Source organism: Myotis daubentonii, chromosome 12 (genome assembly GCF_963259705.1).
Source record: "Myotis daubentonii chromosome 12, mMyoDau2.1, whole genome shotgun sequence".
NCBI classification, from domain to species: Eukaryota; Metazoa; Chordata; class Mammalia; order Chiroptera; family Vespertilionidae; genus Myotis; species Myotis daubentonii.
The window spans coordinates 54,494,386-54,509,308 of record NC_081851.1 but is presented as its reverse complement, the minus strand read 5'-3'; the positions used below and the strand labels follow the sequence as shown (position 1 = coordinate 54,509,308).

The window sequence follows — 14,923 nt, the reverse complement described above, 5'->3', positions numbered from 1 at the left end:
TTTGAAAAAAAAAATGTAGAAATAGTAACAAAAAATCACCTTACCTCCACCATCACAAGGCACTACTGCTAACATTTCACCAAAATTTTTTAGACACTTTACAAAATCAAGAGTGCATATTCCATTTCTGTGTGTGTGTGTGTGTGTGTGTGTGTGTGTGATCAATGTATGTCAATGATTGGTATCTGACACTTTCCTAGACCTCTAAAATCACACAACTTTGCAGACCCTGTATAAACTCATTACACCCAGATCTTCCAGCTCAGTTTTTCAGCTTTAAAGATTTTAGCTAAGAGATTCTCAAATCAAATGACTCAGAAATACAGAACAGGTTCCCTGTTAGATGTAGCAATAAAGATACTAAAACAGAATTAGAAAAATTCATAAAGGTACCCTGAGAGTTATAATTACTTGGTATGTGGGTTTACAGATGCTATGAAGAACCTTAAAAGTGTTGTTTTATCTCTGCAATTGAGTTTAGATTCTAGCAACATGTAATCTAACTTTAATCTGTCCTCCTACTTTATTTCTGGATATAAGGGCAAAACAATGACTATAATGAAGAAGGATGATATTACGAAAACAAGATGAATGACCCTAACTCTGCAGGTAGATTCCTTTACTAGGCACATGTTTCTTTCTTAATCACTTATATAAGAATGCTATAACTTAGCTTAATCTTTGGGCTGAAACAAGTTTCTAAGTGTGACATAAAGGTAATTCAATGAACAATTAAAGGGTAGAACATACCAGATAGCAGGGGGTTTAAACAAACCATCTTAATCGTGTTTCACAGAAAACTCTCTAACAGACTCTGGTCTTACAGTCTAAGGAAAAGGTTACAAACAAAGGAATCTCTCTCTCTCTCTCTCTCTCTCTCTCTCTCTCTCACATCAGAAGACAATGAAAACAATATCAACAATCAACACACTTTTTTGCAATTCATCTTGATCTTAAAAGTTATTTAAATGCAGTCTCTATCTCAAGTATAAGTTCCAAAAGGCAAGAACAAGATCTCACTGATTTATACTAATAACTCAAATGATACAGAGATTTAGAGCAACTCAGTTTCCACCTTATTCAAAATCCCCTAATTTAGAAATGAAATTAATATACCACTCAAGAAGAAAAAAGAAAAGCAACTATGAAAAAGCTTTGGCTCCTTATGCTCAAACTTTACAGCAACATTTGCTGAACGTGGCTATGTTTTAAAAAAAGAAGAAAAAAAGGTGGCAGTCTCTTCCACACGGCTTGTCATAGACAAGAAAGAACTGCTTGCACTAACACTGGACTACTTAGTGCTGGAAGAGCACACGTGAAATACTGAAATCTTACTCTTTTGGTATCTAAGGCTACCATATCATCAGCTTCAAGCAAGTAGTTCCTTGAGAACAGAGTTCCAGCTGTCATTCTCAGGGGATACAAGCTTATAAGCCACTAGCACTTAAGCACAAGCTTTCACTTGAGGAAGAACTTATGATGCTACCAGTGGCACTCCTACACGTTCTTCCCATACACAGGTAACTGACAGATCTGCTCAAGGACTAGAAAAACAACTTTGAGAGCAAAATGTACTCCAATTTTTTTCTGTGAAAGTTTTATAATTTTAAAATAAACTGAATGTAAGATAATAAAAATAACCAAGGTATGCAGAAAAAGAGAAATAAAATGAAACCACCAACCACACAATAGCAAAGTCACAGGAGTTAAAAGGATAAGCTTAAATGTAGTAAGAAAGAAGGTTCCAAATTGAAATGAAGGAACAATAATATTTATGGCAGCAGCAAAAAGAAACAAGTTCTGTATTTATTGAAAGATCTTCAATAAATTAAATCACTACCAAGTTTCTTTTAGGGTTTTTTTTAAATGAAGGCTCAGAATCACATATTAAAGGCCACAGTGTTTTTAAAAATTCCGTAGTATAATAAGAGATTTCCTCTCTCCTCCAAATAACCCAAACCGTGATCTTTGGGAAAAAAATAAAGTATATTAAGTTGATGGGTCAACTTCCTGACTAACATTGAACTGTTAAAGGATGCAAATGGACATACCAAAAGACTTTAAAAACACACACACTCATTACTATCTGAAATAAAAATCACCAACTGTTTCATCAACATAATCATGAGAAGCCATATTTATATCTGTCTTAGAGCTATTTCATCTTCCATTTCTTGTAAAGTAAATGAAAGTTTTGCTTTGGGAAAAGATAAGCAACGGTAGGGAATGCGTGCATATGTGCACCTAAAGATATATATAAAATGGTCATAGTAGCACTATTTCTGACAACCAAATAGGAAAACAACTCTATCTGTAGGATGGACAGATTATAATGTCTTCATACAATGTAACATTATACAGCAACAAGAATGAACAAACTATTGCTACAAGCAACAACATGGATGGAACTCCTAAATACTAGTGAAAGAAGTCAGACACATAGGAATACATATTGGGTGATTACATTTACATAAGGTTCAAAACCAGGTAAAACTAATCAAAGCTGTTAGAAAGACAGAGTTGGGGGTAGTGACTGGGAAGGGGGGGCATACGCTTATAGTGTTTTATTTCTTTCCCCTTTTTTTTGTTAATCCTCACCTGAGGATTTTTTCCCATTGATTTTTTAGAGTATGGAAGGGAGGGGGAGAGACAGAGAGAAGCATGGATGTGATAGAGACACATTGATTGGTTGCCTCCCACATCCCCTCTCCCCTGCCCCCACCAGGCCTGCAACTGAGATACGTGCTCTTGATTGGAATAGAACCCTTTGCTTGGAAGTCTAATGATCTAACCACTGAGCAAACCGACTAGGGCATTATTTCTTGATCTAGGTTTTATTGGTTACATTGGTTTTATTGTGAAAAAGTCCTAAAGCTGACTACACCAATTTGTGCACTTGTATACTTTCATTACAACCTTAGTTTAAAAAAGACCAAATTTATTTCCATTATTTAAATAACTATATACTTATATATAATATATATATACACATATAGAAATAATTATATGTAGACTATTTCTAATTCAAATGACCACTACTAATTTAAATGACCCATAATACTGGCACTCCTACCTGATCTAATTCCTTCTCTTCTCTCTATCCCAATCCTTACCCAAAATTAGTCTTTTGGAAAAAAAAAAAAGAGCGAAACTTTAAGAAAAATTTTAAGTTCAGAAGTAGATAAGGAAAAACAATAAATGTGTAAGGTAAGTCTTTTTTTTTTTTTAAAATATATTTTATTGATTTTTTACAGAGAAGAAGGGAGAGGGATAGAAAGTCAGATCGATCAGCTGCCTCCTGCACGCCCCCCAGTGGGGACGTGCCTGCAACCAAGGTACACGCCCTGGACCGGAACCGAACCCGGGACCCTTGAGTCCGCAGGCCGACGCTCTATCCACTGAGCCAAACCGGTTCGGCAGGTAAGTAATTCTTGCAAGAATTTTCTACTTTCTCCCTCCCTAACATGCTTATTTTGCCTCTGAGGAAATACTCCCCCAAAAAGTCTTTATCCAAATCACTAGTTTCTCTTACCTTTTACTGGTCCTAAAATACCAAAACTTGACTAAGTAATCAGTTTCTGAAAAATGCAAATGCAATTCAAATGACTATGAAGATATCAGTCATTTCTACACAATTGTGAATTACTCCTGTGGCTACTTTCTCCACCCATCGTCATTTCTTTCAAACCAGTCATTTTTCCTCTCTGCCAATCCTGGAAGACTCCTACTTTTCATTTGTTAAATTGTACTAACTTCTAATTTTCCTTAAAGCCTGTTTTTATTTTTTAAACAAGATATGATCAATAGTGTGTGAAGAAACAATTACCAGTGACATTATTATGTACTGTATACCAACCCTGCCCATCTCAAAATATAACAGGTGAATAAAAAATAGTTATGTTCTTCCTCTTCCCCACTCCCTTCCTCTGAAGTGTTAGATTCTCATAGTCACATCTTATATGTTATATACTATGTTACAGACCATGTGTGCAAAATCATACTTGAATGTAAAAAGGAATTCTCAGATCTAAACTCAAACAGAGTTGGCAAGCTAGCAAAGGCTAAACTGATTCAAGTCAGTTATCAATACCTGGTACTAAAGAAACCAATACCATAGGTTGAACCCACTTAATAGCCAATTAATTTCATACTAATGAAAAAGTTTCAAGTGAAAGATTTTGACACAACCCAACTCGGCCATCTGGAAAATGAGTGTTGTGGTACACTAAGGGAAAATATTGAAATGAAGATTATCACTGTTACTAGAAAAATAATTTTAAAATATGGACTGCTACTCCATTTCTATCACTAAATAATTTTTGAGCTTTGAGGAAATAGAAAAGTAGGCTCTCTTCAGAAAATAGATGAATGACACCTCATCTCTCATGAGATGTGGAAATATTCTTTTATGTTTTTTAAGGCTTAGCCACCATTTGATAGAATAGCATTATTTTTTTCTCCTTTTTTAAAAACAGTAACACAATTTTCCATTGTTTGAAGGGCAGAACATTTGACAATTGTATTTTCAGAAATTGGGAGAGTAAGCAACTAACATACAGAACTTACATTTGCTTTATACAAGCTATCTTATTTTGGGTGTTTTAAAATGAAAAAAAAAACACACACACACACACAGTGCATTCATTTTCAAAGTAAAGTAAATATTTTCAATATTTGCCTTCAACTAAAATAAATTATGTAAAGGAAGTTAGTTGGTTTCATTTCCCTATTTTCTAAGGATTAAGTTTAAATACATATCTTGTATTAACCAAACATATACAAAATCCCAACCTATGCATGTAAAAACACCAAACTATAGTGAGGAAAGAATTAGTCCACAAACCTGTCAAAATTACTGCTGAAGTCTAATTTAACTCACATTTTTTCCTTTCTGAAACAGTCCAGTTTATAACTATGAGCTAAAATGACCTAACATCCTTTATTCATAACTTATGAGCAATTCAAAGGAAATCTACCCCTCTTTGTACAGTGAGTACTTAGTGATCTCATCAACAAGCTAGAAAACATGCTGGCCAATCAGTGCAATCTCTTCAGGAGATAAATTTACATGAGAGGTGAAATTATAATCAGAAGGTTAACTCAGAAAATGTGAAACCAGATGATTTAACAATAAGGGCATCAGATCAGTCTCCAATAGGATAGATGGGATAGGATAGGGGACAGATGTGCTTTCCAAAGGCTAGGTTATTTCCTCCCGAAAAGTGATGGAGACATTATGCCAAATGCATTTTGTTATCTCCTCTTGTTTATGGAAAAACCAGGTGACATAAATCAGTTTAAAAATTCTTCTCTGCTACATACTGTGCATATTCACTGTTGTGTAATGTCCACCTTATGGAATTGTTAAGGGTTAAATGAGATAGTACCTAAGAAAGTGTCTGGCAAAGACTCTTCTAGGACATAAGCAAAAACAGTCAATGTTTATCACTATTCTGTTTTTTCATCCTTTCTTTGAAGAATATTTCAATTCATTAAATGTAAGATTAGTGATTTACAAGTCACCTAGATTGCATATTGGGGGATGTCAGAAACTCTTAATGACTCGTGCACATTTTTATCTCCTGGATTTAGTTTTATATACAGTCCATTCCATTCCTTTACTATTAATATTTAAAAGAACTGCTATTTATTGAGCATCTACCATGTGCTGGGTACTTTACTATCTCTTATTCTCACAATTTTCCCATAAAGCAAGTGTTATCAGCCCCATTTAAAATATAACAAAGACTCCAATATATTGCTTGCTCCATGTCAAACAGCCCAAATGTCTCGTCCCTTATATTTTACTTCTTTATAACTTTACTAGAGGCCCGGTGCACAAAAATTTGTGCACTCGGGAAGAGGGGGGGTCCCTCAGCCCGGCCTGTGCCCTCTAGCAGTCTGGGACCCCTCGGGAGATAATGACCTGCTGGCTTAGGCCTGCTCCCGGGTGGCAGAGGGCAGGCCCAATCCCTAGGTGCAGCCCCTGGTCGGGCACAGAGCAGGGCCGATTGGGGAGTTGGGGCACCACCCTGTCACACTCAAGGCAGGGTCGATGGGGAGGTTGTGGCGCGACCCCCTGTCACGCACAGAGCAGGGCCAATCCGGGGGTTGGGGCACTGCCCCCTGTCACACACAGAGCAGGGCCCATCAGGGGGGTTGGGGCTCCGTACCCTGTCATGCACAAAGCAGGGCCCATCAGGGGGTTGGGGAGCTCCCTCCTGTCACGCACAGAGCAGGGCCCACCAGGGGGTTGAGGAGCTCCCCCCTGTCACTCACAGAGTAGGTCCGATAGGGGAGTTGGGGCACCCTCCCGTCACACACAGAGCAGGGCGGATCAGTGGGTTGGGGCGCCGCCGTCTATCACCCACAGAGCAGGGCCGATCAGGGGATTGGGGCGCCGCCACTGTCACACTCAGGGCAGGGCTGATGGGGAGGTTATGGCTCTACCCCGTCACACACAGAGCAGGGCCCGGGGGGGGGGGGTTGGGGTGCCACACCCTGTCACACACAGAGCAGGGCCGTTTGGGCGCTGCCCCCTGTCATGCTGATCCCGGTGCCAGGAGGCCTCTCGGCTCCGCTGATCCAGGTGCTGGGAGGCATATTACCCTTTTACTATATAGGGTAGAGGCCTGGTGCATGGGTGGGTGCCAGTTTGTTTGCCCTGAAGGGTGTCCTGGATCAGGGTGGGGGTCCCCACTGGGGTGCCTGGCCAGTCTGGGTGAGGGGCTGACGGCTGTTTTCAGGCTGGGGGTGACTGAACTCCCAAACGCTCCTTTTTTCCTTTTTTTTTTTTTTTTTTTTTATTCTGGGCCAGCTTTAGCTTGAGGCTTGGCTCCAGCTCTTAGGCCTCCCGCTCCTGAAAGTAGGTTTCTGGCCTTTGCATACAATGTTGCGAATCTGCTGGCTGAAGTCAGGTGGTATTTGTTACAATGTTTGAAACTGCAGGCTCAGAGGCCTGCAGCCGCAGGCGGGAACGTTGGTTTCCTCCATCACTGAAGCAAGCAAGCCTCATGTTAGTTTCAAGCTGCCTGGCTGCCGGCGCCATCTTGGCTGACAGTTAATTTGCATATCTCGCTGATTAGCCAATGAAAAGAGTAGCGGCCGTACGCCAATTACCATGTTTCTCTTTTATTAGTGTAGATTTTTAGAAGGTAACAACCACAATTTGGGGGTATCTTGAGCTAGCAATCTCAGATTAACCAGAGTTCTCTGGAAGGCAAGAATGCAATTCAAAGGGCTGATAAACTAGTGAAATGAGAAGTCTAAATCAGAATAACCCTTCAGAGACCCGTGGGACAAGACAGACACAAAATAAGAGTAACCTTTCAGTAATAAATAGGAACAATAAGATAACTCAAGTTCAAATAACTCATTATAGATCATTTATAAATTTTCAAAGTTAAAACAAATAGAAAAAAAACAACACCTAAGAAAATACTCATTAGCCTTGGATTCTGCCAATCTAAGTCCAAGGGTCCTCACTAACAAGTCAGGATCTATTGATGGTTCTTGCCTTACCTGGTGTCTCCAAGATTGCTGGCCAGAATTTCCAGTAAAGAGAAAAGCAGTACATGCACAACCCTTAGGACTAATCAGCAGAACTTTGACATAAGCACTGTCATTATCCCATTTGTATTCCTCAAATAATTTATAAGTTTTGAGAAAAGAGGCTACACACACACACACACACACACACACACACGGTATCACATCGTTGGGCAGCATCTTTCCTCAAATGGGAAGTAAATATTTTGAAGGTTTAGTTACCAGATGGGAGAATAGTAACATACAGTACTTAATTCCTAAACAGGAAAAATCATGTTCCTTACCCAGAAATCTATCTAGAAAGGTTGCAGAAGTTCCTTATTCTACAAGTAGTAAGAAAATCTGAAGGTAAATGATCATGGGCCAGAACAATCCCACAGACAGTATAATTAGCATGCATAACTAGAACACTAAGGAGTTTCCTGGCTGCTGCATATTATAAATATGTAGCTCCATCCGGAATATTTCATGTAATACTATACTGATTTCCAAAAATTCTGTTAAAAAAAAAAAAAAACCTCTTTAATTTCAGAGTCATAGGTGATATTTTTATCCTACAAATACATAAGGGATTGAGAGACTGATTAAGTTTTTACTTTCTACATTCATTTCAGACTAGACAATAACAAAATCCATTTATATAATGTTATTAAGTTTCTTGAACTATAAATGATCACAGTTAAAATATCAGCACTTCAAAACAATCTTATGAATTTTCCAATAACTGGAACAAAAATCACACCCATTTTCAAAAACTTCCATATCAAGATTATTTTCAGATGCCAAATTTCATTTTTTATTAAAACGTGATAAATGAGGAACTAATAGTATTGATCCCAGGTAGGAGAATATGGTAGCAGAGGGCAGGTATATGCATTTATTACTTATTCAAAGTAATAAATTTTAACAACTAAAAACTACATAGCACTTCTGCAGACTTGTAAGCTTTCCTTATACTTCTAGAAAATCACTACCAACCAAATAGATAAATTCAGAATAAGTTGTAAACACTAAAATCCTTCTAGCATTTTAAAAGAAAAATATAAAATATTCAACCCCACACTACTTTCAGTTTCATTGACTCTGGAATATATTATCAAAGTCCCTATGTGGAACACAAAGTATTTTCTATTATCTTAAAGTGGTATGTGAAATCCTAAATTCAGGAATTTAAATTAAAAAATTAAAAGAACTAATGATTTGGTTGACTATTACTGTAAGAAATTCTCTCCCATGGAACACTTTGAAAAGTCCTCATAAGCTTTCACTCTATGAGGTTGTTTCTTCTTCAAACATTGGCTTGGCGTGCATGCCATGGTGTGTGTGTGTGTGTGTGTGTGTGTGTGTGTGTGTGTGTGTGTGTAAGGATATGTCAAGAAAGTTTTCGGGCCAATTAACCTGTGGGCAAAGAAGCAACTAAAAACCAGTTCTGACAGAATTTTTGCTTGAAAAGCGTACTATACCTTGTAACTATTTTATTACCGTTAAAGAGTCAAAAGCTCATCCTTTATGTAAAATAAGTGATTTTATATAGGTTGAATTAACTTGTCTTAAAACAGTCTCACTTCTTCAATTCCCTTCCTGAAAAGGTGTCTGATCCACTAATAACTCCATCCAAGGCTCTTAATGCAAGAGCTACATATCCATTAAGAGCTAGTAAACACACACGCACACACGCACAGGCACACACCATGTTAGCTGTAGTTCCTTAATTGCCTTGTCAAAATTATGAAACCCAGCACATTCTTAAACAACAAAACCTCCTATCCAAACCAGGAATGGTGATACTTTGCATGCTCCATAAAACTTTTAAAATAAAAAGTATTCTTGGTTAACTTCTGATCATTATGTGAAATGTACATTTTTTAAAAATGTAAACAAAACACTATTTTTCAAAGAGTTACATTTTTACATAAGGTAACAAAATATTATTTTTAGTCTTTTAATTCATCTTTGTTTTCTTCATTTTGAGGGCATTTATTTGCCCTCTAAAAGATCCACAGCATTTTCCCTGAAGACTAATCAGCAAGTTCTTTTCCCTTCTGTGCCAACATAGAATCTCCAGAACAATTTCTACTAGCTGCAGCAAGGCAACAATTCTACAGTGAATTTGATTTACCATTTGGTTAGATACATACTAAAATTTTGATTCATGAATATCTTAGTCTGCTTATGGACATTAATGAAAAGAAAACTGACACTCTGGCATGTGACTACCAACAACCCAGCCAACTTCAAAAGGAAACAGACTTTAGTAGCTAATAACTGCACACAAATGAAGTGTCCAAGAGAAAAGTACCTCAGCTAAGTTTGACATTACAAATTATGAAAAGGAGATTCAGAACAAACATTTAAAAACACATAATGGGAACTAAATTAAGTTTGGCAGAAAGAATGTGACTCCGTGCTAATATTATTAACAAATCGGTACAACCTGAAAAAGCTTTTCATCTAGCAACAGAGTATTATGCTAGGATTTCAATCCAGTGTCACTGTTTTCTCAAAAAAAAATTGTCAATTCTATTATGGATAGTGCCAATTCTAGAAGGAGACTTGAATATTATTTGAATGGAACACAGGCGAACCCTAATATGCAAATGAGAAAGGAAATGATGAAACTACAAATATTTTTAACTTACAAAAAAATTGGTAAATGTGTCAAAGAATAATTAAAACATATTTATCAATAATGTTGCACAAAACCTCTACCTGGCTTGAAACATCACATTCTTTCAAGCAACATACAGCAAACTGCTTTCTCAAGGTCTATCTGTACCAGTGACTAGTGAAAACCCTTTAAACTATTTTTCAGATTATCATCTCCCTTTCATTTTAATTATTCCGATCAAGTACAACAATGAAACAGTTTTTAAGGAAAAAAGGTATAATTTTTAAAAAGCATTTAATCTCAATTGCCTTCATCCAAGGAGGTGTGACAACCAACGCATGTGAAATTAACCTTAATCTGCCAATGAAAACACGCAAAATGTCTCCTAACAATTCCCCTCCTCCTAAAAACAACAACCGGGCACATAAATATGGTATTGACCTCCACCCCACTGAGAGCAGCTAACTAATAAAGAGAATAGTTACGTTTCGAGACCAAGGTGTAACACCCAGCCTCATAAATCTCCCAAAATAACCACATCGTCCAAGTAGAACTGAACATTATTTTTGCTAAAGCAAGAATCCAACCCCCGGGAGCCTCAGCCCTTAGACAATGGTGGTTACCAGACAGAGCGGCACAGTTGGGTCCAAATGACACATTTCACTAGGCCTTGGGCACAACACACACACACACACACACACACACACACACACACACACACACACACACACACACGGCCAGCTCTATGGAAGGGGCGTCCAAGCCCCACTAGGAGGTGGAGGGTAGTACGGCGGCGGCGTGGGGTTCACTGGGGGAGAGCCGGCTAGGGGGTGTCGACAGAACGTTAAGGGTAACTGCACTGCACGCGAGGGAGGGGGCTGGAAATGGCCGATGGATTCTGTATCTATTTATTGAAAGGTCTTCATTTAACGGGTCCTGCCAGGGGTTCTGTAACTAAAGCCAAACTGCGCAGCAAACATTATGGGGCTGGGAGAGGAGTCGCTGCTCCCCCTACCCCGTGACTAGGGCGGGGGGGCGGGGGAAACAAGTTCCCCGGCCCACACCACGGACCACTCCGATTCCCCCTCTCCCCTCCTCCACAGGAAGGGGGGGCTGGCGGAGAAAAGGGGGAAAACAAGTTCCCCAGCCAGCCCCGCCGCCCGAGCACTCCCGGCGCCTTCCCCCACCGCCCCTCGGGAAGGGGGAGACTGAAGCGGGCACGGCGGCAGGAAGGGGGCGAATCGCCACCTTCACCACCCCCGCCCTCCACAGGCTCCGGGGGTCCGTGAGGCAGCCTGGAAGCCACAGGGGAGGGTGGGGGTAGAGGGTGCCGAGCCCCGAAACCAAACAAAGCGCGGCCTGAGCGAGAGCCCGGGCGAGCGGGGAAGCCGCGGCTTTTCCTGCCGGCCGGGCCCGGGGCGGCTGACACTGCGGCACCGGGGACCCCCCTCCGGTCGGCCTCCGCCTCCCACCCCCGTTCGCCCGGCCTCCCTCCCCGCGGGTCCCCAACGGCCGGGCGCCCGAGCCGCGGGCGGCGGGGAGGAGCGCGGCCTTACCCCTCTCGCCGGCGTTGTTCCGCTCCTGGGGCAGCGGCGGAGGCGGCGGCGGCGGCGGCGGAGGCTGCTGTTGCTGCGGCGGCGGCGGAGGCTGCTGCTGCGGCGGCGGCTGCTGCTGGGGCGGCTGCGGCGGCGGCTGCTGCGGGGGCTGCTGCTGCTGTTGCTGCACCGGGCGCGGCCGCGACACTCGCCTGGGTCTCCGGTTGGCGGCTCGGACGGAGTTCATTTGCCGGGCTGAGGTGGCGGCGTTGGCGGAGGGACACACACACGCACACGCACCGCGAGCTCCCGGGCCGGAGAAAGGGGTGGGGAGGAGGGGAGGAAGGAAAGGGAGCGAGGGGCAGGGGAGGCGGTGAGGGCGGAGGGGCCGAGCGAGCCCCCGAAGACAGAGAAAGGCCCGCGGAGACGAAGACCGAGCGAGGCCGGGCGGGCGGGCCTGACGCACGGGGAAGGCCGAGGCCGCCGGGCGGGGCGGCCGCGAGGGACGGAGACCGAGAGACGGGCAGAGCGAGAGAAAGAAAGAAAGGGCGTCCGCCCGCCTGGGGCTCCGAGGCGAAGCGCGGCGTCGGCGGCGGAGGAGACAGACCCCGGGCCCGCCGACTCCAGAGCGGCGTCTCGGGCGGCGGGGGCAGTGGGCGGGCGGGCGAGGAAGGGAGAAGGAGAGGGAGAGGAGGGAGGGAGGGAGCAGGGGGCGCCCGGCTTTTTTTCTCTCTTCCTCCCCCCACACCCTCTGAAAGATTTCGGAGAGGAATTTTTCTCTCTCTTTCTTCGGCCTCTTCTCTCCTCCCCCTTCTCTCCTCAGCGAAGGGGAAATGAGTATGAAAGGAGGAGATAGGGGGAAAAAGAGGCGTCGTCGTTCCTCCTCCTTAAAGGAACCTTCCTCCTCCTCCTCCTCAGCCCCGTCGCCGCGGCTTCTGCTGCTGCTCCGTGGCAGGAGGAGCCATTGACACCGCCGGAGCCTCCACTCGCCCAGTCGGTCCCTCCCCGTCGCGGGGCTGGCCAGGACCGCGGGGGAGGGCCACGGGCCGGCGGGGGGAGGGGCGGAGGGGCGGGGAGGAGAGGGGCGGGGATTCCGGCCAAGGAGCCAATGGGACGCGCCCACACAGCCTCTGGGCCAATGGGGCCGCCGCCCTTATCGCGAAGTCCCTTCCTTCAACGCCCGGCTTCCTCTCTCGGGTTTCCTCCCTTCCCTGCCCAGGAGGGGGAAGGAGGAGAGAGGGAGTGTGGCGGGCGAGTGATAATGGGGAGGTATGGGGCATATAATAGAGCAGGGGGTGGGCGAAGGGAGCGCTAGTGCGTAGCGACGATTCGAGGAGGGGAGGTTCTCGGAGGAAAGGGCGGGGGCTGCTGATGTAATGGGGAGAAGTGATTAATCCTTGGGTTCGGCGTTTCAGCTTTTCCCCCAGCACCCCACCTTCACCCGATTTTTTAAGCGGAAAAAAAAAGTGGAGCGAAGGAGCCGATCTTTGGAAACTTGGGTTTTCTGTGGTAGGTAGGTTCAGAGTCTGAGCTGTAGGGAGCGCTAGAGACTCTGTGCCCTTTAGCCGAGCCGAGGAGAGTTACAAACCTTGGAGATCCAGTTTGCGCATGGTAACCGAAGTTTTGCAGATGGTTCCTAATCATCGTCTTAAGAGGAGTCCTGTGTGTCTTGAAAAGGTTTTGGTTAACAGGCAGTAGTAGACCTTTGGTCAATTTACTTTTTGGAGACGTGGTCTACGTAATGGTCGGGGGAATATGTGAGAAAAGGTGTTTAGGTTATGTGTTGGATGTGATTTAGAAAATGTTTTGAGCCCACAAACTCAAAGGAAAAGGAAAAAAAAACCACCCCGAGGAATTATGGTCCCCTCAGTATGATGTTTTTCCCAAGAAAAACGCTTTTTATTCCCTAGTTGTTGTTGTGATGACTGAAAAAGTACCCTTTCTCAATTATCTGTTCTCTCTTTTGTTTATCGTTTTATGGATGTGGTAACACGGGCAGTTTACCTGACTCTGGTTTTCAGATCTTTGGGTGGTTTCTCTCTCATTTGAATTTGATCAATTGCTCTCTATGTTTGAGATAATTAAGCGGTTACAAAGTAAGATAAAGTAAGGCAGAGAGGGAGAAAGTGTATTTTGGGAGGAAGGAGAAGGGCAAGGAAATGTGAATCAGTATGGTGTAGGGTGTTTGAATCCCTGATTTGATATGTGCCTAGGCAGATTACTTTACCTAGGGATATTAGGGGGCCTCCACCTTTAATAAGGACTTATTTTTGGACTATATAATCCTGTTTCTAATTTTTAAAATTCTGTAATTTTTCAGATGATTTCTCTTTGGTTCTGAAGATGGAGACCACTTAAATCTAAGTTTCCTTCTTAAAAAAATATTTGAGGAGGAAGGCTGTTAGGAAACAACTGAAGAACTCTGGATTTTTATGGTTGTTAGCCAGGTACAAATGGGTACAATTTTAGATTTGGTTCAAATAACTATAGGGGGAAAAGGAAGATTATATACATATAAGTGAATTTATAAACATGATCTCACTCATTTGTGGATTATAGAGAACAACATAGACTGATGAAAAGGGACAGACCCAAAGACTGAGAAACAGCGATCAGGCTATCAATCCCCAGAAGGAAAGTAGGGGAGGGCGGGGGTAAGGGGAAGAGATCAACCAAAGGACTTGTATACATGTATATAAGCCAAACCAATGGACATGGACAACAGGGGGATGGGAGCATGAGTGTGGGGGGGGGAGGGGGAGGTTGGGGGTTAATGGGGGGGATGAGGACACATTTGTAATACCTTAACTAATAAAAAAAATTTATTTTTTTTATTCAATATGCACTTATTGGTTACTTCTGTGTATTACTATGTAAGGTGCTATGTGAAATACCAAAAAATAAAAGGCAAAATCTTTGTCATAAAGACTTCATATTTTGGTATGACAGATTTACTTTATTCAGGTACATAGAAAACAACGTATTTTCTGTAATTTTTTAACCTCAGGTCCTCACATTATATCTTTTTTTAAAAACATAAATGCTGAATCTTTTATTTTTTTATTTTTTTTAAATATATTTTATTGATTTTTTACAGAGAGGAAGGGAGAGAGATAGAGAGTCAGAAACATCGATGAGAGAGAAACATCGATCAGCTGCCTCCCGCACATCTCCCACTGGGGATGTGCCCGCAACCCAGGCACATGCCCTTGACCAGAATCGAACCTGGGAC

The 14,923-nt window shown here is 42.5% G+C and overlaps 1 protein-coding gene across 3 annotated transcripts in view; it reads right to left on the bottom strand.

Moving 5' to 3' along the window:
• The window catches only part of FBXO11 (F-box protein 11), a 101,815-nt gene extending 89,106 nt beyond the window's left edge, over window positions 1-12,709 (bottom strand). Inside the window, exon 1 of one of the 3 annotated variants that reach the window (XM_059659904.1) lies at window positions 11,713-12,709. In XM_059659904.1, the coding sequence (XP_059515887.1) occupies window positions 11,713-11,938 (226 nt within the window). In that variant the 5' untranslated portion in view covers window positions 11,939-12,709. The remainder of the gene's footprint in view (window positions 1-11,712) is intronic. The other 2 variants (XM_059659906.1, XM_059659905.1) reach the window with 2 other exon arrangements.
• Between the last annotated feature and the right edge of the window lie 2,214 nt (window positions 12,710-14,923).